Raw genomic sequence first — 24010 nt, forward strand, 5'->3', positions numbered from 1 at the left:
TTTCTCAACTAAGTAAGGAAAAAAAGATATATAATCTTAAAACAATCAAAATAATCTTACACAATCTGCTCTTGCATAGTATTTTATTCTTAAAATAAGATGAATAAGATTTTATGGCTACAAATAAGATTGTAAGTCTTTACTAGATGAGGAATTTTTGCAGTGTATTTGTGCAAAGGATTCATGAACTGTATCTGTTTTATTTTGGGTGTGACATTTATTTATTTTTTGCCTCTATCTGTTTCTAATTTATCTGGTACAAATTGATTCTTTACTCAAACATTATAGTTTTAAAAAATCATACACGCTTTAATTAGTTAATACTTAACATATTCATCAAATCATTGGACGTTTAATTATTTCACAGTGTGAATGATACTTTTATTTTGGTCTGGTGATGTGACGTCATAAGGCTGCGCCGCGCTCATGCGTCTGCTGTGATTCAGCTGAAAAAAGGTTTGTGTTTTAAATCGATACAAACGGTTTCGGACTTTTTTTTTTTAGTTTTACAGCTTGATAATTTAATTTAACATTGCAATATATTGTCTAACATAAACAGTGTTTTTTGTTAAGTAAATCGCATCCGCTCACGAGTAACGGTAAACAGTTGAATCAAATACTTTGCAAAATGATTCAGTGATTCGAAGCGCCCGATTCACCGCACGCTGACGACACCAGCTGCTCAAAACACTGTAAATGTAACGAGAACAAACACTAACATGTGTAATGACAACTTTTACTAACCAACTTAGTAATTTGCAACTAATTTTTGCATAAAAGTTTAGTATTAAATATCTGCAAATCAATAAACACCAAATCATAACAAAAAGTTTATATTGAATGCTGTTAGTTTTTTTCTATTATTCTTTTTAAATAATCAGATCATTTTAGTCCATTAACTCTCACTCTGACTCTCACCACTGAACTAGAGTTGATTGAGACGCACCCAGAGATTTGGTTTGAATTTATATTTCTTTCTGTTAATTATTCTCATCCCAAACACAGGAAAAACTCCTGGTGAAGCGACTGAGATCCACGTGACACACTATTATAAATATGGAGTTTATTAAAGAAGAGATTGAAGACATAAAGATGGAGTTTATTAAAGAAGAGATTGAAGACATAAAGATTGAAGAAACAATCAGTGTGAAACAAGAAGAAACTGAGGAACAAACAGGTTGGTTTCATCCTCAAAGCTTTTTAATGATTCTTATTAAATTTGTCCAAGGGTATTAAGCTCTTTGTCTTCTGTATTATTCAACAAAATAAGCAATAGATCATTGTATAGTAGGGGTGGGAATCTTTAGACGCCTCACAACCCGATTCAGAGTCCAATTCCAAAAACAATTCTTGTTCTAATCTTTCTTATTAATTGATCTTAAAATTTTAAATCTTTTATTCATGTCATTATTTGTACTTTTTAAAATAATTACATAAAGAAAACAAATTAAAATATTTGCATGTTAAAAATATCAATTTTTAGTTTAAATATATAAATATAGCTAATAATAATATAAAACATAAAAGTTAGTTAATAATAATAAAAAAAAACATTATAAGCAAGAATATCTGAACATTTTCCATTCAAGAAAAGTGAGTAATTTTTCTCTTTGTCAGATTCACTGTTTATTACTGGTGACAGTGGGAGATCTAATAAGCTGCATAAACTGTGCTTTCCTGTAGGCCAGACCTATATATGCGTTGCATGCCTTCCTCTGCAGACTACTTTACTCTTACGTGACCAAGATGTAATCGCAGTCTTTGAGGTCAATTTTATTTTTTTTATTTTTTTTATTTTTTACATTTTATCATATCGTGATGCTATCGCAAATGCAATTAATCGTTCAGCCCTAGTCAAGTCAGGTCAAATTTATTTATATAGCGCTTTTACAATTGGTAATTGTTTCAAAGCAGCTTTACATATTAGAAGCACAGAAAAAAAAGGGAAGTGGTTAAAACTGTACAAACAAGCGTGGTAATATGTAACATATACAAGATGGTGCTACATTAAGCCAATGTCGGCTGACTTCCAGGGGTGGAAAAAAACCCCTAGGAGAAAAACCCAGCGTTCTAGCACTGGGAAAAAAGTCCTAGGAGGGAAAAAACCCCTTGGAAGATATATATATATGTAAATGTATATGGATATCAAAATCTGAATTGTACATTTTTATTATAGAGATTAAAAATCGATTATATATAAATATATGTAAGCGGATACGGGGATCCTGGGCTACGTTGTAGTCAGGTCCAGACGCAGGTTCTCCATCTGACCTGGATACGGCCTGGATCCAGCACCCGGCAAACCTCAGGATAAGCAGAGAGACAGATATTAGCGTAGATGCCATTCTTGTTCTGATGTACAGGTATATCTAGTGTTATAGGAAATGTTCTCGGTTCCGGCCGACCTAATTATTGCAGCGTAACAATCCTTTAACGGATTTGAAAAATGTTAATGTATTGATAATGTGTTATGTGTATGCAAGAGCAAAGAGATGTGTTTTTAGTCTAGATTTAAACTGACAGAGTGTGTCTGCTTCCCGAACAATGCTAGGAAGATTGTTCCAGAGTTTAGGTGCTAAATAGGAAAATGATCTGCCGCCTTCAGTTGATTTTGATATTCTGGGTATTATCAACTGGCCTAAATTCTGAGATCGCAATAAACGTGAAGGACTATAATGCATTAAGAGCTCTCTTAGGTACTGGGGAGCTAAACCATTTAGAGCTTTATAAGTAAGTAGCAAGATTTTAAAATCTATACGATGTTTAATAGGGAGCCAATGTAATGTTGACAGAACTGGGCTAATATGGTCATACTTTCTGGTTCTAGTAAGAACTCTAGCTGCCGCATTTTGAACCAACTGTAGTTTGTTTAAAAGCCGAGCAGAACAACCACCCAGTAGAGCGTTACAATAATCTAGTCTTGAGGTCGTGAATGCATGAACCAACTGTTCCGCATTTGTCATTGAGAGCATATGTCGTAATTTAGATATATTTTTTAGATGGAAGAAGGCGGTTTTACAGATACTAGAAACATGACTTTCAAATGAAAGATTGGTATCAAAGAGCACACCCAGGTTCCTAACTGAGGACGAAGGTTTAATGGAGCACCCGTCAAGTGTTAGAGAGTATTCAAGGTTTTTTCGTGAGGAAGTTTTTGGTCCAAAGATTAGGAAATCAGTTTTTTCTGAATTTAATAATAAGAAATTTCTTGTCATCCAGTTTTTAATGTCAGCTATGCATTCTGTTAGTTTTGTGAATTTGTAGGTTTCGTCAGGGCGCGAGGAAATATAGAGCTGAGTATCGTCAGCGTAGCAGTGAAAACTAACACCATGCTTCCTAATTATCTCTCCTAAGGGCAGCATGTACAGAGTGAAAAGCAACGGTCCTAATACTGAGCCTTGTGGTACCCCATATTTAACCTGTGATCGATACGACATCTCTTCATTAACTACCACAGACTGATAACGGTCAGATAAGTATGATTTGAACCATGCCAAAGCAATTCCACTAATGCCAATATAGTTTTCAAGTCTTTTTAAAAGAATGTTATGATCGATAGTGTCAAAAGCAGCACTGAGATCTAATAACACTAATAGAGAAATACAGCCACGATCGGATGATAGGAGTAGATCGTTTGTAACTCTAACGAGAGCAGTCTCAGTACTATGGTATGGTCTAAATCCTGACTGGAAATCCTCACAGATTCCATTTCTTTCTAAAAAGGAACACAGTTGTGTTGAAACTGCCTTTTCTAGTATCTTTGACAGAAAAGGTAGATTCGAGATTGGCCTGTAATTTACTAAATCTCTCGGATCTAGTTGAGGTTTTTTAATAAGAGGTTTGATAATAGCCTGCTTAAAGGTTTTTGGCACGTGTCCTAGTGTTAAAGATGAATTAATTATATCAAGAAGTGGACCTACGACCTCTGGAAGCATTTCTTTCAGTAGTTTAGTCGGCATTGGGTCTAACATACATGTCGTTGATTTTGATGATTTGATAAGTTTAGATAATTCTTCCTCTCCTATAGCGGCGAATGATTCTAGTTTTACCTCAGGGACACTACAGTGCACTGTCTGAAGAGAAACTGTAGACGGTTGCATGTTTATAATTTTCTCTCTAATATTATCAATCTTGCAAGTAAAGAAGTTCATAAAGTCATTACTGCTGTGCTCTATGGAAACGTCAGCAGCTGAATCTCTGTTTCTAGTTAATTTAGCCACTGTGTCAAATAAATACCTAGGATTATGTTTGTTTTCTATTAAGAGATTTGAAAAATAAGTAGATCTAGCATTTCTTATGGCTGTTCTGTACTCAATCATTTTTTCTTTCCACGAAAGGCGAAAAACTTCTAGTTTTGTTTTCTTCCAACTACGTTCAGCTTTTCTAACAGCTCGTTTTAGAGCCCGAGTGTGCTCATCATACCACGGCGTTGGATTAGTTTCCTTAATCTTCTTTAGACGTAAAGGAGCGACCGCATCTAATGTGCTGGAAAAGAGAGAGCCAATAGTTTCTGTTGCAGCATCGAGTTCTTCTAAGTTGTCAGGTATACTAAGGCGATGAAACTGCTCGGGGAGATTATTTATAAAGCAATCTTTAGTGGCAGACGTGATTGTTCTACAATATTTATGGCTGGGTGGTGGTTTTGTAGCCTTGGCTAATTGTATTATACACGAGACTAAATAATGATCTGATATATCATCGCTCTGCTGTAGAATTTCAACAGCATCAATATCTATTCCATGCGACAGTATTAGATCTAGGGTATGATTACGACAATGAGTGGGTCCTGACACGTGTTGTTTAACTCCAATTGAGTTTAAAATATCTGCAAATGCCAATCCAAATGCGTCTTTATTATTATCTACATGGATATTAAAATCACCAACAACAAGGACTTTATCCGCAGCCAGTACTAACTCTGATAGAAACTCAGCAAATTCTTTGATAAAGTCAGTATGGTGCCCTGGTGGCCTGTATACAGTAGCCAGCACAAATGTCAACTTACATAATGTTACATAAAGCACCATCACTTCAAAGGAATTATATTTGAAATTCTTTTGAATGATTCTGAATATATTACTATAAATTACAGCAACACCTCCCCCTTTGCCTTTCTGTCGAGGATTGTGTCGATAATCATAACCTTGAGGACTAGATTCATTTAAAGTAATGTAATCGTCTGGTTTTAGCCAGGTTTCTGTCAAACACAGCAAGTCTAGTTTATTGTCTGTGATAATTTCATTTACAATAAGTGCTTTTGAAGAAATAGATCTAATATTCAGTAACCCAAGCTTTATCATTTGTTTATCTGATTTATCTGTGATTTTCATTTTTTGAACATCAATAAAATTTTTACCCTTAAAAGGTTTTGGAAGTTTTTTGTATTTACTAGTTCGAGGTACAGACACAGTCTCTATGTGATAATATCTAGGTGAAAGTGTTTCTATGTGCTGTGAATTATCTGAGTTCTGTGACGTGAGGCGGCTAGCAGACGGTCGGTTTAGCCAGTTTGTCTGCGTCCTGATCTGGGCCCTGGTTTGTCATGTTTCAGCTCTAAGACTATTTGCCAAATTTCTAGAGAGAAGAGCAGCACCATCCCGGGAGGGATGAATACCATCTCTTTTCAACAGATCAGGTCTGCCCCAAAAGCTTTTCCAATTGTCTATGAAACCTATATTATTCTGCGCACACCACTTAGACAGCCAGCCATTGAGTGATGATAACCTGCTAACTATCTCATCACTCCAACGAACAGGAAAGAGTGACAAAATGTATAACGTTCGTACGGTTTTAGAAATATATGGATGGGAAAAAAGATAGACATTTACTAAAATAGCCAATTTTATGCTTTTCTTTTTAATTTATAAAAGTTGTAATTTATTTACCCAATGCTTGAGACAGTCACACCATAGGACAATTTTGAGATTTGGCTAAATAAATAAATAATAAAAAAGTCTATTAACAAGGCAGTTTTGATATCAACAGGTCCATGTAAGAAAAAAAAAATTGTTGCATTTTAAATGATGACAATGCAAATTTTATTAATTTTTATCTTGTGTGACACTGAAAATGCCATGTCATGTCAACAACCCAATTAACTTAATTCAGCGTTGACTGATAGGCATCTGCTTTCAAACTGTCCTCTTCAAATTTGTGTTTATGGTCTGAAGAGCATTATGCTGTATTTACATGTTTTGCAGCACTGAGCATTGTAGGCCTGTTGAGCGCATAAACGTGTTAAAGTGTTAAAGCTCAGAATAAAACGGTTCATTGACTGAGTTCTGCACGCTCAAATCATCTCATTACCAACAAAGTGTAGGCATAATGTAAATGATTAGAAATTGTTTTATAAGGCATTGAGTAATTTGGCCATAACAGGAGTACAGAACTAAAGGTATTAAAGGATTAGTTCACTATTAAATTAAAATTAGTCCTTACCCTCAAGCCATCCTAGGAGTTTATGGCTTTCTTATTTTTTTAGATATTTTAATAAATATCCTGACGCATCCAAGCTTTATAATAGCAGTAATCAGGGGTTACGAGTCTGAGCTGCTGAAAGTGCCTCCATCCACATCTATCCATCATAGACATATTCCACACGGCTCCGGAGGGTTAGTAAAGGTCTTCTGAAGCGAAATGTTATGAATTAAAATATCTAGCATCCGCCAGACTACCTTCCGCATTCAAATTATGAAGAAAGTGTAAAAAGGTTACACTACGTCCTACGCCTTCCCTGTTCAACTTGCAACGTAACACCAGTTTACACTTTCTTTGCAACTTGAATACAGAAGGAAGTCTGGTGTAAGTTAGATATTTTACTAAACTTCGACGAGGGCCTTGGAAATGGGTCGGGTTCAGTATTAGTGGTCTTGGGTAATTTAAAATAAATGTGCTTTATACCGAATGGACCCGAGAAGACACAAATTCTTTAAATCTGTGTCTTAATTGTGACTCCATAAATATTTTTTTCAGCTGTGTGATGTTTGAGGGGTTTCCTGCATGCACAGCTCATTTCGAATCTCAATAGGATTCAGATCCAGCCTTTGACTTGGCCATTCCAGAACTGGAATGTTTTGGGTCACTGTCATATTTATTAACCAACGTTTCAACTTGCTTTGTGCAATTAAAGTGGTATTAACTTGCTTTTGTCATTTTTAGATCTGATGGCACTAAAAGAGGAGACTAAAGTGAATGAAGTGGAAGAGAAAGATCAATATACGAATCATCATGATTTCATAACTGGAGAAAAATCTTTAAGTTGCTCACAGCCTGAAAAGACTTCCTCACGAAAAAGAGCTGAAAAGGCAGGGACTAGAAGTCACTTCATCTGCAAACAGTGTGGAAAGAGTTTCAATAGAAAAGTAAACCTTAAAGCCCACATGAGAATTCATACTGGAGAGAAATCCTACATGTGCCTTCAGTGTGGAAAGGGTTTCATTCAAAAAGGAAACCTTAAAGCCCACATGAGAGTTCACACTGGAGAGAAGCCTTACACCTGCCAACAGTGTGGAAACAGATTCACTCTAGAAGGAAGTCTAAACAGGCACATGAGAATTCACACTAAAGAGAAACCCTACACATGCCATCAGTGTGGAAAGAGTTTCAATCAAACAGGACACTTTGAAGACCACATAAGAACTCACAGTGGAGAGAAGCCTTTCACCTGCAAACAATGTGGGCAAAGTTTCAACCAAAATAGAAACCTGTACAGGCACATGAGAATTCACACTAGAGAGAAGCTTTATAAATGCCATAAGTGTGGAAAGACTTTTGATCAATATGAAATACTTAAAGGCCACATGATAATTCATACTGGAGAGAAACCCTACCCTTGCCCTCACTGTGGAAAGAATTTCAATCAAAAAGGAAACCTTAATAGACACATGAGAATTCATACTGGAGAGAAACCTTACACATGCTCTCAGTGTGGAAATAGTTTTAATAAAAAAGGACACCTTAATCTCCACATGAGAATTCACTCTGGTGTGAAACCCTACTTGTGCTTTCAGTGTGGAAAGATTTTCAATCAAGTAGGACACTTTGAAGACCACATAAAAATTCACACAGTAGAGAAGCCTTTCACCTGCAAACAATGTGGAAAAAGTTTTAGCCGACAAGGACGTCTTACCATACACACAAGAATTCACACTGGAGAGAAGCCATTTAAGTGTTGTCACTGTGAAAAGACTTTCAGATATAAAGAAACACTTGATAGCCATGAGGATTCATGTATGAGTTTGAGTTGTTTTATGCCATCATTGTAGAATGAGTTTCACTGACAGAAATCACTTTAGGATCATGTAATAACTCAAACCAGAGAAAAGCCTTTTATGAGCCGTCACTGTGGAAAGACTTGCAGAAATAAAGCAAAACTTGGGGTTCACATATACCTGATATACTCAGGCAGAATTCTTTCTTTCTTTCTTTGGGGGTTAACGATGTCGGACACTGTAATTTGCTCTGGCCTTCTTTCTGTTCATCTGAGTGATGAGATACTTAGACAGCCAGCCATTGAGTGATGATAGTCTGCTAAGTGGTGTCCGCAGAATAATATAGGTTTCATAGACAATTGGAAAAGTTTTTCGGGTACACCCAACCTGTTGAAAAGAAATGGTATTCATCCTTTCTAGGTTGGTGCTGCTTTTCTTTCTAGTAATGTGGCGTGTGAGTGTAACTACATTGTCACTGCAGCTGCAGAGAAGCGCAGGTATTCACACTTGAAGCATTTGTAAAGCGTCGCAACAGCTGCTCCAAGCTACATATAAAGTGAGCATTTCTTTACAAAGGCAATTATAAATTTATTTTAAGTTGGTGATTTATAAACTTGATAGTCTTGAAAGTTTGTTAACACGGGGAGGTGTACATAAGCTGTTTTGTCCTTCTGTTTCTTCATCCTATAAAAGTTTGTAAAAAAAGAGTTGTAATCAATGATTAGGTGAATAAGACTTTACAGGGAATAATACAAAGATGAGATGAGTAGGGATCACCTTCTTTGTCACAACCTCCATAACAGCAGCTACTATGGTGTCTACTTTCCCATCCTTGATTGGTGTACCAAAGCAAGGAAGTAGCAGTAGAGCTTGCCCTCTTGGTCCAAGTATCTTACAAAATCAAAATTAACTGCCATTAGGGTTCATTTTTTAGTTTGATTATTCATAAAAAGATGCTGCTTAAGTACAGACACATCAGAAGTTTCATCCAGATCAAGTCTCTCTGATCGGGATGGTTTAAGCCGCGGGTATAATAACGACGTAATTTTCGTCATGCAGAGGGACCCCGTCCGGACGGTGCGAGTGCAACAGCGTATGCGCAAGCAGGAAAGAAAAGTCCTCTAGGTGGCAATACACATACAGTACTGAGCACAATGTGCAGTTGTCAAAGAAGAGTGTGTAAAGAACGATTCAAAAATAAGACGAGTAAACTCAAAATGTCATGTCTTCTCCATCGTTTTTGATTCCTGTTCTCTTGGTGTATCTTCTGAACTATGTTGCAATGGTGGCTGCACTATTTTTCTTCTCTGATCCTGCCTAGCGAATGTCCGGTTGTCTGGTAATAGTATAGAAAAAATTGCACTGCGCATGTGTCGAACTCTGTCATCTGTGCGTATCCTTGGTTTAGTATACTTTGAAAGACGCACAGACGCGACTGCGCATGTGACGCGTCCGGGCGCGGAAAGTGAATATACCCAGGGCTCAAGGGTGTTTTCACACCTATGGATTGTTTGTTTTGTTCCGAAACAAGGACTAAATTTGTTACAATGTTGCATTTTCTTCTTGGTTTGGTTCGCTTTCACATGGCAACATTTCAAAGTGTACCAAAATGCATTTAGGCAAGTCACATGCGAGTACAACCGTCCTCTTATTGGTCAGAGCTTTCTCTGCATCATCCATCAAAATAATTGACAAGTTCACTTCATGAGCTTATCGTGGCTTTATATGTAACTGTCGAGACACACGCAAACACTTTATAAATGTAGCCGTTTTTCCCGCTGAAAAAATATATACTACATCCATATTAATGCTGTGGAAAATTCAAATGCGGGCTCTTTCTCTCTCTCTCTGTCTCTGGATTTCCCAGCGCTGTCTAGTAGGCGACCTGTTGTCAGTGTGTTGAGAGAGACCATATGTCCATATGACCATATTTATAGTGAAGGCTTCGTCAGGACAGCATTCTCGCACAGAGAAGTGCAATTACACAACAGAGGCACTCGTTGGTTTTCAGCTATGGTAAATAATGTGGTCACTCAGAGAATCAGACACTACCGCTTTTTATATCACATTTCCCATTATGAATTATGATATCATTTGTAATCATTCATTGGTCTGTTAACTGGGTCGGATTGCTTTCAAATCTCAAGCAAACCGCTCCAGAGTTCGTTTGAAAGCGTACCGAGACAACTTCAAGGAGGTCTTGTTTGGTCCGCTTTTGGTGTGCACCCGAGTGCGATTGCTTGAAAGCACCCTTTATCTCCTGCAGGATAGGTTTCTCAATGACTGCTGCTAGAATTCCTAACATGTCATCAGTGATCCTGTGAGACCTGTAATTGGTGCTCTGACCAACCTGAAAAGCATGCAAACATTTGTATTTTAGTTATTACAAAGTAATATAGCCACAATGAAAAAATTAATAGGCATTAACACATTTTATTATTTATTCAAATTCAGTTACATTTAACATGACAGAATTTAACTATAAATGACTAACTTGAAGCATAGACATGCAAATTATTATGCAATTAACAAAGTGTTGCCTGTGGGTTTTATTTAACATTTGAAAAATTAAACAAACATGCATTGATAGCCAGTACATAGACTTCCAAATACAGCTCTGAAATTAAAACAGACATGACATGACATCTTTCATCAACTCAATGTGACATTGCATGGCAGCTCCATGTTGATCAGAGGATGCATGCTTGTCCAACTTGTCCTTTCTGTAAGACTTGCAGGGAGACTCAATGTAGACAAGCAACTCTTTACTTGGCTTCTTGTGTTGCCGACATAAGTGACAAAACATTCCTTAATGAATCGAAACAGCTAACATTAGCTCACTTGCTAACAGCATTCAGGTAATAGAAGGTAAGCAAAGGGAAGCATTTTGCTACTATCCCATGTGCTGAAGCAAGCAGGAGAGAAGTCTACAAAAGACTACAGTGACCACCCGTCCCGCAATTTGCGGGACAGTCCGGAAATTGGGAGCTTTGTCCCTTGTCCCGCAAGACTTAAGTAGTGACCCTCATTTCATTTATGTCTGTATTTTTATTTTTATCCCAGAACTTACAATATCACAGTAAGAAATATAATAAAAAACTGTGACTGGCATTTAAAAATTTATTTGTGCAGCTGTCATATTCTAGCTGTGAAAATAACCAACCAAAGCAATCATAGAGAGAGGTTTTCCTGCTGTTGACAATTGAGTGGACAGCACAAAGGAATAGTTAAGTGCGGGCCTCATCAAAGTCGGTAAACACAATTACACCAGCAAGGATTTCATCTCACATACGGGTTAAGAACCTCAAAGCTGCCCAGATTGATGATTTAAAGCATGTATCCTAATCATCCATCCTGATCTTAAATTTTTTCATCAACCATGCGGCGATCCCGTGGATGCTCAAGCGCCACCCACAGAAATGGTCGACCAATAAAAAATTGATTGCGACTTTGACATGACTTTCTACTCATGTTAATAGTTAATTTAATGCGGGTTCTATGACGTTATTATAATGAAAAATGTTGAGAGTGCATTATTGTAACACAAGAGTGCATCACATGCGTGAGCAGGAATCTCTCCGCTCACAGGCGGATTACCTTCTCGAACAAAACTGGATGTGTGTACTCTTGCTCAGATATCACATGTGCATGCTCAAACTTTGTCATCCTGCATGTGCAGCTGTGAATCTAGAATTGTCTTCTCTCCAGGATTTAATGTTGCCATAGCTTTGCTCCTGGCATCATAATGCAATTAAGACATTGCACTTATTGTTGGAAATAATCGCATTATTGGTGCTCATGAACTGTAAACGTACCGAATGACAAATGCGGAACAGTTAGTTGATGCATTCATGACCTCAAGGCTAGATTAATGTAACGCTCTACTGGGTGGTTGCCCTGCACACCTAATAAACAAACTCCAGCTGGTCCAAAATGTAGCTAGAGTTTTTATTAGAACCAGGAAGTATTATTAGTCCATTTGTCAACATTGCATTGGCTCTCAATTAAACATTGTACAAATTTTAAAATCTTGATAATTACTTACAAAGCAATAAATGGTTTAGCTCCCCAGTACTTAAGTGAGTACTCTTAACACATTATTGTCCTTCACGTGATCTCAAAATTCAAAGACTGGCCCATGAGGGCTAGTGAGGAGGTTTTTCCCCTGTGGGATCTGGTGTAGGGGCTGGAACACCTGAAGCAGGGAGAAAGCCAGACCAATGTGAGTAAATTTTGAGTTCCATTGTGAGTAAAGCAGCTTGAGCTTGAGAAGATTGAGGGTATTGAGGGGAGATAGCCTGAAGAGTCGCCATCCTTCAATACAGGAGGATGTTGCTGGTGTAGGAATCGTGGGTGAACCAGGCACATATGAATCTTCCAGATCAGGTCTTCAACCCTGCTCCTGGGGACCCACTATCCTGGAGAGTTTAGCTCCAACCTTAATCAAACACACCTGACGCAGCTAATCAAGCTCTTCAGGATGGCTTGAGACTACACATGCAGGTGTGCTGAAGTAGGTTGGAAATAAACTTTCCAGGACAGTGGGTCCCCCAAGACCTCTGTTCCAGATAATTCGTTCAAACATAATTTCACACAAAAAACCCAACACTCCAGACCCCAAATCAACAGTCTAGGACCATAAATGAAGTGAGCTCCATCCAGTCCAGTCTAAGCTAACTAATAAACCCCCCAGCTAAGTACTTTATGGCCTTGCAAGTTTGTAAGAAATAATATTAGCTAAGGAATAACGTTGTCAACTTTAGGCAGTAAACCCAAGACTAATTGTCAAAAAGACAGCACCCCACACAGCAAAAGGACTCCGCGGAGGTATCGCGGCTTCTGGAACCGCGAACGGACCGTATCAGCGTCCACTTGCGCGCAGTGACGGATCCGCAATGAAGCCGGATCGCGGAGCCAAGGTGGATCCGCGATCCGGCTTCATTGCGGATCAGTCACTGCGTGCAAGTGGACGCTGATACGGGTACGTTCGCGGTTCCGGAAGCCACGATACCTCCGTGATTAAAACCTTACCTCCGCGGCGGGTCCGTTTGGGACCCGCAAATTGTTACAACTGTTACAGTAAAGGCGCGTCCACGGATCCGCATTGGGTCTGCTCAGGATCCGATGATTGACAGTAGAATTTGCGGCGCCACCCGGAGGCAGACCTGATCCTCTGGGTGGCGCCAAAATGAATGTGACAGTCACGCGGGTTTGGCGACTTGAATGCAGATCTGCCTAGGAGTCTCCTGCTTTGTGGGACATCGTGTCTCGCATGAAGAAAACCATCAGTTAACACCAGAGGTCTTTTGATCTCCTGAGACAGAGAAATAAGACAGACCTTCTTCTTCTACAAGACCTTTGAATGACCTTTTAAACACAGAATTCAAATCTCTTAAAAACCCCAGAAAGGCTTTTACATATAAAAAAAGCATAAAATCATTTAACTACATAATTCTGTTTCATGTCTACAACCTATATATATATATATATATATATATATGTGTGTGTGTGTGTGATCATTATGCTTAATCACTCACAATTCATGTAATTGTTATAACTAAGTGTGCCTTGTTTGGTATGAGTGTATCTCTCTGTTCATAACTTTTTGGCTTAAATGAAATCGGTGTAAAATGTATTGTATTCTTTATAGAGGAATAATGTCTAAACTGTGATAAGTAATCTGGTGAGAGGAGGAGAAAAAACCACCTCTGAACCAAAGCTGACACCTAATTGGTCAAAACCTCTCAAAGAGGTTGGACAAACACCTCAGTTTAAAAATTCAGGATAAGAACAAAGAATCAGATGAGATGATGACGAGTAGATGAAGACAGATTTGGGACATAAAAATGGGTTAAGAACAAACAGCTTCATTCAAGTCAATATGAAAGAAATTTTAATTAAAATTAATCATTACTAACATTTCTTTACTTACAGGGGATCACATTTAGATATGTTTTGATACTGTATGTTATGTCTCTAACACTTGGTCATAATTATCGTCTGAAAGTAACAAAATAAAAAAATAAAAACTGGACACCTGTCTAATGTACACAGTGTGCAGAGTTATTAGGCAAGTTGATTTTCTGATCAAATTTTTTCTCCCAGGCACATTTTACCAATTCAAAACCACATCAATCTTAATAACTACTATTAATTTTGTATTTAATAATTTATAAGTAATATATAAAACTGTTCATGAGGGCTGGAAATGAAAACACCTTATATTGAGGTGTGCATAATTATTAGGCAAATTTTCTTTTACAGATAAAATTAGCCAAAACGAGATTTAACTCAGACTAAAAAGTCAAAAATTATTAATTGCTTATGAGAAGGATGCAATATTAAAGCAATACTAGGAATTGCAAAGTTAATGGTCATTGGGTCAGACAAAAACAGGTGCAGAAGAAAACTGCAAAATAATTAAGAATTTAGGTGAAGAATTAAGTGTGAAACCATCAGGAAAGTTTCTAGCCCCTCCAGTACTGATTCAGCCATCTAAGGTGATTTATGTCCTTCAAACATGGCGTTTCCTGTCTGAAATTAATTCCACATTGATGACATACAAAAACAGTTCTTTCATACATGAATACTCATATTGTACCATTTTATACCCAAACTTTTGCCACAGTGAGCACATATAAACGGCTTCTCTCCAGTGACACTCTCATGTGTCTGTTAAAGATTTCTTTCCTGTTGAAACACTTTCCACATTGTTTGGAGGTGATAGGCTTTCTCCAGTGTGAACTCTCATGTGTTGGTTAAGGATTCCTTTTCGGTTGAAACTTTTCCCACATTGTTGGCAGGTGAAAGGCTTCTCTCCAGTGTGAATTCTTATGTGGTCTTCGAAGTGTTGTTTTCGATTGAAACCTGTTCCACACTGAGGACATATGTAGGGTTGCTCTCCAGTGTGAATTCTCATGTGATCTTTAAGGTGTCGTTTTTGTTTCAAACTCTTTCCACACTGGGGACATATGTAGGGTTGCTCTCCAGAGTGTAGTCTCATGTGGACTTTAAGGTTTCCAATATGAGTGAAACTCTTTTCACACTGTTGGCAGGTGTAAGGCTTCTCTCCTGTGTGAACTCTCATGTGTCTTTCAAGGCCTACTTTTTCAATAAACTTCTTTCCACACTGAGGGCAGGTGTAAGGTTTCTCTCCTGTGTGAATTTTCATGTGTCTGTCAAGGCTTACTTTTTCAGTAAAACTCTTTTCACACTGAGGGCATGTGAAAGGCTTCTCTCCAGTGTGAGTTCTCATGTGCTTTTTAAGACTTCCTATTAGATTGAATCGGTCTCCACACTGTTGGCAGGTATAAGGGTTCTCTCCAGTATGAATTCTCATGTGGACTTTAAGGTTTCCTTTACAACCGAAACTCTTTTCACACTGAGGGCAGGTGAAAGGCTTCTCTCCAGTGTGAATTCTCATGTGTCTTTTAAGGCTTGAATTTTCAGAAAAAGTCTTTCCACACTGTTGGCAGGTAAAATGCTTCTCTCCTGTGTGAACTTTTATGTGTCTTTTAAGTTGTACTTTTTGAGAGAAACTCTTTCCACACTGTTGGCAGGTATGAGGCTTCTCTCCTGTGTGAATTCTCATGTGGACTTTAAGATTTTTCTGTTGGTTGAAACACTTTCCACACTGTTGACACACTGTTTTACGTGAGAATGTCTTTGGAGCCTGTGAGGAACTAAAAGTTTTTTCTCCAGGTATGAAATCAGGATGATTCGTACATTGATCATCCTCTTCCATTTCATTCAGTACTTCACCATCCTTTTTCAGTGCCATCAGGTCTACAGCAAAAAGAGACAAATGCAAATTAACACCAGTTCAATGGCACAGGTAGAAAACAACAGGTAGAAGAGTCATTGTGGGGTGTTTAAGTGTTTCGGTCTTGTAATTTTATTAAGGTGATAATTAAAAATATTGTCTATATTTTATTAATAAAATTGAGGTTCAGTCTTGTATGGAAAATATTGAGAACATTTCACTAATAAAACTAAGATATACATTTTCCTATTTTTTTAAGGAAACTTATGCAGTTGAGGCTTGAATCGATTAAGCTAATAAAATTAAGTAGAGAATTAGTTTAATTATGCGGTTTTATTTAGAGACACCATTGTTAGTTGCCAGCATGCTTTGCATATGGCTGGAATTCGAGAGTAAATATTGAAATTAAGTCTTATTTTATGCGTTTGTGTGAGGGGAAATATCTGTTAATGTTTAAAGGTGCCGTAGAACGTCTTTTCAAAAGATGTAATATAAGTCTAAGGTGTCTCCTGAATGTGTCTGTGAAGTTTCAGCTCAAAATACCCCATAGATTTTTTTTTTAACTGCCTATTTTGGGGCATCATTAACTATGCACCGATTCAGGCTGCTTCCCCTTTAAATCTCTCGCTCCCTGCTCTCCTGAGCTCTCGACTATAAGTGCAGTTATACAGTGCATAAACAAAGTTCACACAGCTAATATAACCCTCAAAATGAATCTTTACAAGATGCTCGCCATTCATGCTGCATGCATGCATCGATTCATGTGAGTATAGTATTTATTTGGATGTTTACATTTGATTCTGAATGTTTGATGGTGCTCTGTGGCTAACGGCTAATGCTACACTGTTGGAGAGATTTATAAAGAATGAAGTTGTGTTTATGAATTATACAGACTGCAAGTGTTTAAAAATGAAAATAGCGACGGCTCTCTTGTCTCTGTGAATACAGTAAGAAACAATGGTAACTTTAACCACATTTAACAGTACATTAGCAACATGCTAATGAAACATTTAGAAAGAAAATTTACAAATATCACTAAAAATATCATGATATCATGGATCATGTCAGTTATTATTGTTCCATCTGCCATTTTTCGTTATTGTTCTTGCTTGCTTACCTAGTCTGTTGATTCAGCTGTGCACAGATCCAGACGTTAATACTTGCTGCCCTTGTGTAATGCCTTGAACATTAGCTGGCATATGCAAATATTGGGGGCGTGCATATTAATGATCCCGACTGTTACGTAACAGTCGGTGTCATGTTGCGATTCGCCTGTTCTTTACATAAGAAGGAGGAAACAATGGAGTTTGAAACTCAATGTATGTCTTTTCCATGTACTGAACTATGCCGAGGTAAATTGAATTTTTGATTCTAGGGCACCTTTAATGTTCAGTTGTTTGACATTTGAAAGAGTTTCTGTTATGTTGAAGTGTTGATTGTTACCATTGTGCAGAAGAGAAGAGCTTATTGTTAGGTTGTGAATAACTGCATGTACTAACACTTTGGAGCATGTTGCATTGTTCAGTGAACAATATCTTTTGTTATTGCCTGTGCAGTAATAAGTTTGTTTTTACTTGTGCTGTGCTAGCAGCATAGAGTCTTATTTAACTTTAATTGTACAACATAATTCAAAGTAAAATATACATTAAAGCTGCAAGCAGTGATGAAAGGGCCCTCACACCCGGGCTCACCGCCAACAGTTGGCCTCAGGAAAACAGTGAACAGTGGCCGACATGCATGTAAGCGAGTAAATACAAGGGAAATATGGTAAAGTCATTTCAAAGTGCCACACTTCCTGCCGCCAACAGTTGGTGCTTTGACGGTTACTGATTATTGCCATGTAGATGTCTTTAGGCCAGGGCTAAATATCAAACGTGAAGTTTAGGGCCGATTAGACATTGTATTCCTGAGTTACAACAACTTCCTGTTTCGTGGCGTTAATCGCATACTTTAAATTAGCATTTAGCCAGCTGATGCATGACTGCATAGTGCGGCTTAATTTATTTATGGGTTTAAAATAAAACTTGGTGAAATTATATCAGTTTGTATCAGTGCTTTAACAAAAAGTGTATATAACCATGATAATTTTTTCACTATAATACTCATAATGTTTCATCTTTACGGTCCGCAATCCAACCGTGGTTATCTATCCCTGACCTGCAGCCATACCACAAAAGACAAGGTACATATTTTTCATCAAATTTTAGCTGTTAACTCTGATCTAACAACTTATTAGCTAAATTTTGATTTTGTGTTGTTTTTGCAAAGGATGTGACATTTTACCAGAAGAACCAAAAACTGATTTTTTTTCCCCTCCAGAACGCGGTTTTCATTATGGGATTGGGCTAGTAATGAGTAGCAATTTGGTGGGTTTTGTTGTGAAAACCTGGAAACCCTGGGTTTGATGCTCTATCAGAGGAAAGGATCAGCAACTTTAAAAACATCCGATGGCTCGGATCGATCCACTCAATTATGACATTAATTTTAAGTACATTTACTGCTATTTATGTTCAGGTATGTTAAAATGTTAGAGCGCTTTTGAGGACAATTATTAAAAATTACTTTTTCATTGTTCTCTATTAAGAAGTAGATATTGGGTTTAATGTTAAATAATTGTCTTGTTTAGGCTAATTCTGTATTATTATCTATTTCTGGACATTTTAATTTTAATAATGATCAAATTCTCAGCTTTGAGATTGAAACCAACCTGTTTGTTCCCCAGTTTCTTCATGTTTCAATCTGAATGTCTCTTCAACCTTCATGTCTTCACTATCCTTTTTAATAAACGCCATCTTTATAATAGTGTGTCACGTGGATCTCAGTCGCTTCACCAGGAGTTTTTCTGTGTTTGTCCTGTTTAAGATGAGAACAATTAACAGAAAGAAAAATAAATCCAAGCTAAATCTCTGGGTGTGTCTCAATCAGCTCTAGTTCAGTAGTTCAGTGCACTGGTGAGAGTCAGAATGAGAGTTAATGGCTTTAAAAACATTTCATGTTTGTGATTTATATGTTATATGTATTTTATAAAATTACAATTAACAGATTACATTATCATGAAAACATTAGCAGTTGGTTTGTAAAAGTAGTTTTTACACATGTTAGTGTTTGTTGTTCTCGTTCATTTACACTGTTTGAGCAGCACGAGTCGTAATTCAAGCCATTCGAATCACTGAATCATTTTACAAGTATTTTGTTCAACTGACTCGCAGTTTCGGAAAGCTCAGTTTCTCCAAAGTCCTATAATCTTTGGTTTCTCTCATCACTAATATGCCGGTGACCTTATTCGTGTTTATGATAAACTGATTCACGACATGGGACGCACCTTTACATTTAATCGCACAAAATATCCTTCATTAAAATCAGATAGAGCAATACAATGTTATAGTCAATGCTGAATAAACTAATTTCACCTCGTCTGTAAAAACTATAAAACACGGAACGCTTTCTCTCGAATTAAACAGCTTAAATTCGTAAAACAAACCTTTCTTCAGCCGAATCACAACCAGGAACACGGCGCCGCTTTATGACATCATGCTGCAGCAGCAAAATAAGAGTCATGTTCACACTGATGTCTACAATCACAAAAGATAATCCCTGTTTTAAAAATATTAATAGTTACAAATGTGATGAAAACAGACATGTTACAAAGAGTGTATGAGTTCATAAAGCAGAGTTCATACATGTTTCCGAATAATAGTGTTTTTACCAATATTACAAATGTGAATAAGCATCTAAAAATAGGTATAGAATGTATAAAACGTTATCTTTCAATAATCAGTATAATAAAAAAATTAAAATAAAAAATTAATTAAAAACCAACAATTATTGCTAAAAGATTCAGTTCAATTAAAAATGTATTTCACAGATTTTTAATTAAATCAAAACTAAGTCAAGTCTTCATTGTCAACGGTCATTTGTGTGAATTGCTGCCTATGTAGTGATTCAAATCACTCCCTAATGAGCGAACACAGACTCAATTCAGACCTGCCAAACTCCACAGGACTCTAAGTCAACATGAAATCAAGACATTGAGGATGCTAAATTGCCAGTAGATCTTGAACGATTTGACTGTAGTGTTGAAATGAATTTATGGCAAGAAAAGGGAAGTGTGATATAACTTCTGCATACATTAAATAATTTTGATGAAACTTCAGCTGTGTGTTCGTTGTACGAGGCTGATCATGTGGATGTGACTATTGTGAGTCATAGTTATAGCACCACCAACTGGCAACAGGAAGTGTCACTTTCAAAATGCTTTGAAATTGCCCTCTTATTTTTACCTGATTTGCTTTAGTCTGTCAGATAAATGTCAAGACACCACAGATGCACACCTGTGAAAGGATTCTTGATATCTTGAATATTGTTGTTATAGCAAAGCGTTAAACTTTTAATGTTCTTTATGGGGGTTTCTGAGGCACTTAGCATTCTTCAGATTGCACATAACTACACTCACAGCAGAGTTCCCAGCCAGAAGACAAAGCCTTAGAAAGGGGCATGGAGGAGGGGCTCTATAGCGCCAGTTGTCTAAAGTTGGAGGTTAGTTTTACCTACAGTCACCAACTTCAGCTGTGTGTTTATTATAGAATGCCGATCACATGGTTATGACAGTCATTGTGAGTCATAGTCATAGACACACAAACTGGCAACGTGAAGTGTGACACTTTCAAAATGCTTTGAAAACGCTCTCTTATTTTTACCCAATTCGCTTCAAACTTCGTTAGAATAAAGACATGGCAGATGTAGACCTGTGAAGGGATTCTTGATATCTTAAATACTGTTGCCATGGCAACACGTCAAACTTTTATAATATTTTCGGGGGTTTTTGAGGCTCTTAGCATGCTTCAAACTGCATTACTTTTGCTGCATGTTGATCCTTACCTCACCTCATCTTTGCCACCAATGTTACAGAATGACTCACCAAGACAGACTAGGCCACACACACACACACACACACACACACAGAAACTAACAAGATTATATATATATATATATATATATATATATATATATAATGTCATCTTGTTAGTTTCTCTCTCTCTGTGTGTGTGTATAGCCCTCTGTTTTAGTCTGTCTTGGTGAGTCATTCCTTATATATATATCTTTCACTTCCTTTAACCCTTATGATACTCTGAGCAATGTCTGAAACTTGGTTGTGAATTGTGAGCACTTCTTGTGTCTATTTGCCTCTTCATGACGACTTGCTTGTTATATTCCTCACTGAGGAGACATACTGTATTGCTAAAAAGAGAAAATACAAACCACGTGAGGGATTGTTGTATTAAATTAAATATTTGTTTAAAAATAATTTAGTTGTCTTGTCAGTCAGTTGTTGTAATGTCAGTTGGACCTTTGTCAGCTCCATCAGTTTTTGTCAACGCTGTCAATATTTAACACTCAGATAAAAGTTTGTTAATTTTGAAAGAAAATTAAATATTTTATAAGATATAAAAAAATTGTATTCAGTTTTACATTTATTGTGTAAAAATAATAATGTAGACTTTACACTGTTGGTGGATGAATCAAATTAAAATAGCATGCTTTTTAATGTGTCTAGCGGAGTTAACACAAATTAAACTGAAGTGAATAAATGTCCAGGTTTAGGATTTTTTTTATTTATTTTTTTTTTAGAAAAAAGTGTTCCCTTACATGGGTCATTAGACCTTTGTCTACAAATAATAATGTATTATCAAATAATAAAACTACCTTATAAAACATGTTTTGCCCCTTATTTCAAGAATCAGTCATATATATGGTACACAGCAGAGTGTGAACGGAACTTTTATTTTGGTCTGGAAATATGACGTCATAAGGCTGCGACGCGATCCTGCAACTGTTGGGATAGGCCAATTTCACACTTACGGGTTTTTGGCTTCCGGAACTATCCACGCAGTGTAAAAGCTTTTCCGGTTACAGTGATAGATAGTCTCGATCAGAACCAGCTCGGGAATCAAAGTCGTTTTACGAATTAAATGTCATGAAAATGTTTGAACGTTCTTGGTAAATTATTGGTGAGACTACAGAGCTCTCATTAAGAGCTAAATTTAATAAATAATTTGAAGTGATGGTGGTTAAACTGGTTATTATTATATGTTTGGCGCGGCTGTGCATTATCGCGCTCTATGTGCTGTACAGACGGTGCCTGCGTCTCAACGTGCACACTATCCATCCTAAATAGTAGTCTATGTGTAATATTCAGTGCTATTTAGGGTGGATAGTATGCAATTTGGGATGTATAGAGTGCTTTTTGCGACGTGCTGGGGAAATGATCAGCTGGAAGCTCCCTTATCACGCAAGATCCTCTGATTCATGAAACAGGACCACTCGCACCCTGATATTTCTGGATATAAACCTTACAGTCTGATATAAACACTTCAGTCTCTCACTCATTTTCCTGTCGTCATCTTAAAGTGTTTATTATGCACAGTATTATTGTGCTGTTGCAACATTAATGCAAAGACTGATAGTTGTACAATGTGGTGTTGGAAATTAATTATGTCTTAGTTTAATCATTTTAATCGATCAGGATTAGTTATAACATATGCTTGAATGTGGGATGATGCCATATGAGATTACATGCTATATATATTTAAAACATATTAAACTCACGACAATATTATGTATGTCGATTTTATATCCCCCATTAAAGTATATATTGGGATTTTTTTTATTTTTTTTTATTAATAAATTATATAAAATTCGTCGTACGTAATACGATCGGGGAAATTGCTGAATGAGTAGCTGCGTAGCCTTTACTGTATGACAGCTGGTAATATAATCCACCTGCCGGTAAATTCAACGGTCTTAGCGGCCGTACAAGCTACAAACCAGTAGAAAATAATTTCTTTGTAGATCATACAAAAGCGATTTGGAAAACAGACAAAACATAAAAGGTAAGAAGCGATATTTGCGAAAAGAGCATATCAATCTAATAGCCGTAGACGCATAGCGGAACTAACTTTACCCTGCGTCACGTGATTTCCGATTCTTGTGAAAAAGGCCTATTCTGCTGAAGAAAGGTTTGTGTTTTTAAGCATTTTAAATGATACTCACCATTCATGCATTTTTATAGTTTTATCAGCGACGTAGAAAAGCTTAATTATTATTATAGCAATACTTTATCTAACACAAATGTTTATTATATTTTCCTTAAGTAAATAGCATTCGCACGTGAGTAACAGAAAAGGTGAGTCTCGTTTCGCTCCCTCTATGGGCCATTCTAGAGAACTGGTGCAAAGTTAGAGCTAGAAACTTCTTGAAAGAAAAATGTATTTTTTTCCACAAATTTTCTGTGTATGCAAATTGTATAATATCTAAGGAACACATTTCTAGTAGCTGTGCAGTTATTCTCAAATTGTATTTTCAGGAAGTTTTGGAATATTTTTCCTCTCCACAAATTTGTACTACTGAAACACAATAATAATTTAATGACTGATTAAATAGACCTATTAACATTTTGTTTATATCTACCTTCTAAATATATTTTATTTAAAAAAAAAAGTTAACAATTTTAACAATATTTCAGGTGTAATTTATGAGATTTGTTGTATTTTGTATCCTATCTTTCTTTGTAAATGTAAGACTCTAGCCAGCAATACTTCCTCCAGCCGGTAGGGGTCATACTCCTACCATGACCAACAGTACTTCTCCCAGCCACAAAGGGGCGCAAGATGTCTGTTGCCTGCAATCTTCCTCCCAGTAGCTAGGGGGCAACCAAGAACTCTCAATTGTGCTTTGCAATCATTGTTGATGATACTGACCTGTGTAGGGCCCTATTTAAGTTTGCCTTTAGCCATTGTTTTTTGTTCAGTCTTGAGCCTACCCTCCTGTGTATCCTGTTGCAAACCGTGAGTCTTTTGTAAGCCATTGTGCTTGTTTTGTTTTCCTTTTTTTGTGGCTATTGGAAGCTTTGCTTCTGGTTTTGTTTGTACTTTGTTTTTTTATCTTTTTGTTCTTCTACAAGTAAAGCAACTTCAAGTTCATACCTCTCGTCTCCTTGAGATTATTCCTCTGCACTTGGGTCTGAAATTCCTCTGCCTTG

General features: G+C 36.9%; 2 protein-coding genes across 3 annotated transcripts in view; one reads left to right on the forward strand and one right to left on the reverse strand.

The window, feature by feature from the left end:
* Window positions 1-399: 399 nt before the first annotated feature.
* LOC137024888 (gastrula zinc finger protein XlCGF57.1-like) lies at window positions 400-8419 on the forward strand. Its single transcript, XM_067392832.1, has 3 exons — window positions 400-456; window positions 1006-1177; window positions 7159-8419. The coding sequence occupies exons 2-3, from the start codon at window positions 1057-1059 to the stop codon at window positions 8262-8264; spliced, it is 1227 nt and encodes a 408-aa protein (XP_067248933.1). The 5' UTR covers window positions 400-456; window positions 1006-1056; the 3' UTR covers window positions 8265-8419.
* Window positions 8420-14093: 5674 nt separating this feature from the next.
* The window catches only part of LOC137024889 (gastrula zinc finger protein XlCGF57.1-like), a 33482-nt gene continuing 23565 nt past the window's right edge, over window positions 14094-24010 (reverse strand). The window contains exons 1-3 of one of the 2 annotated variants that reach the window (XM_067392833.1): window positions 19454-19496; window positions 18680-18825; window positions 14094-15995 (exon numbers count right to left, since the gene is read on the reverse strand). In XM_067392833.1, coding sequence (XP_067248934.1) covers window positions 14875-15995; window positions 18680-18764 — 1206 coding nt within the window. In that variant the 5' untranslated portion in view covers window positions 18765-18825; window positions 19454-19496 and the 3' untranslated portion in view covers window positions 14094-14874. Of the gene's footprint in view, window positions 15996-18679; window positions 18826-19453; window positions 19497-24010 lie in introns of those variants that run through there. The other variant, XM_067392834.1, reaches the window with a different exon arrangement.

The sequence above is a fragment of the Chanodichthys erythropterus genome, chromosome 8 (assembly GCF_024489055.1).
Source record: "Chanodichthys erythropterus isolate Z2021 chromosome 8, ASM2448905v1, whole genome shotgun sequence".
In the NCBI taxonomy this organism is placed as follows: domain Eukaryota; kingdom Metazoa; phylum Chordata; class Actinopteri; order Cypriniformes; family Xenocyprididae; genus Chanodichthys; species Chanodichthys erythropterus.

What these genes read in the sequence shown, in the direction of transcription:
- LOC137024888 (XM_067392832.1), top strand. Translation starts at nt 1,057, where the DNA reads ATGGAGTTTATTAAAGAAGAGATTGAAGACATAAAGATGGAGTTTATT. An exon ending in AGAAACTGAGGAACAAACAG is followed by an intron (nt 1,178 to 7,158) that starts GTTGGTTTCATC and finishes TGTCATTTTTAG; the next exon opens with ATCTGATGGCACTAAAAGAG.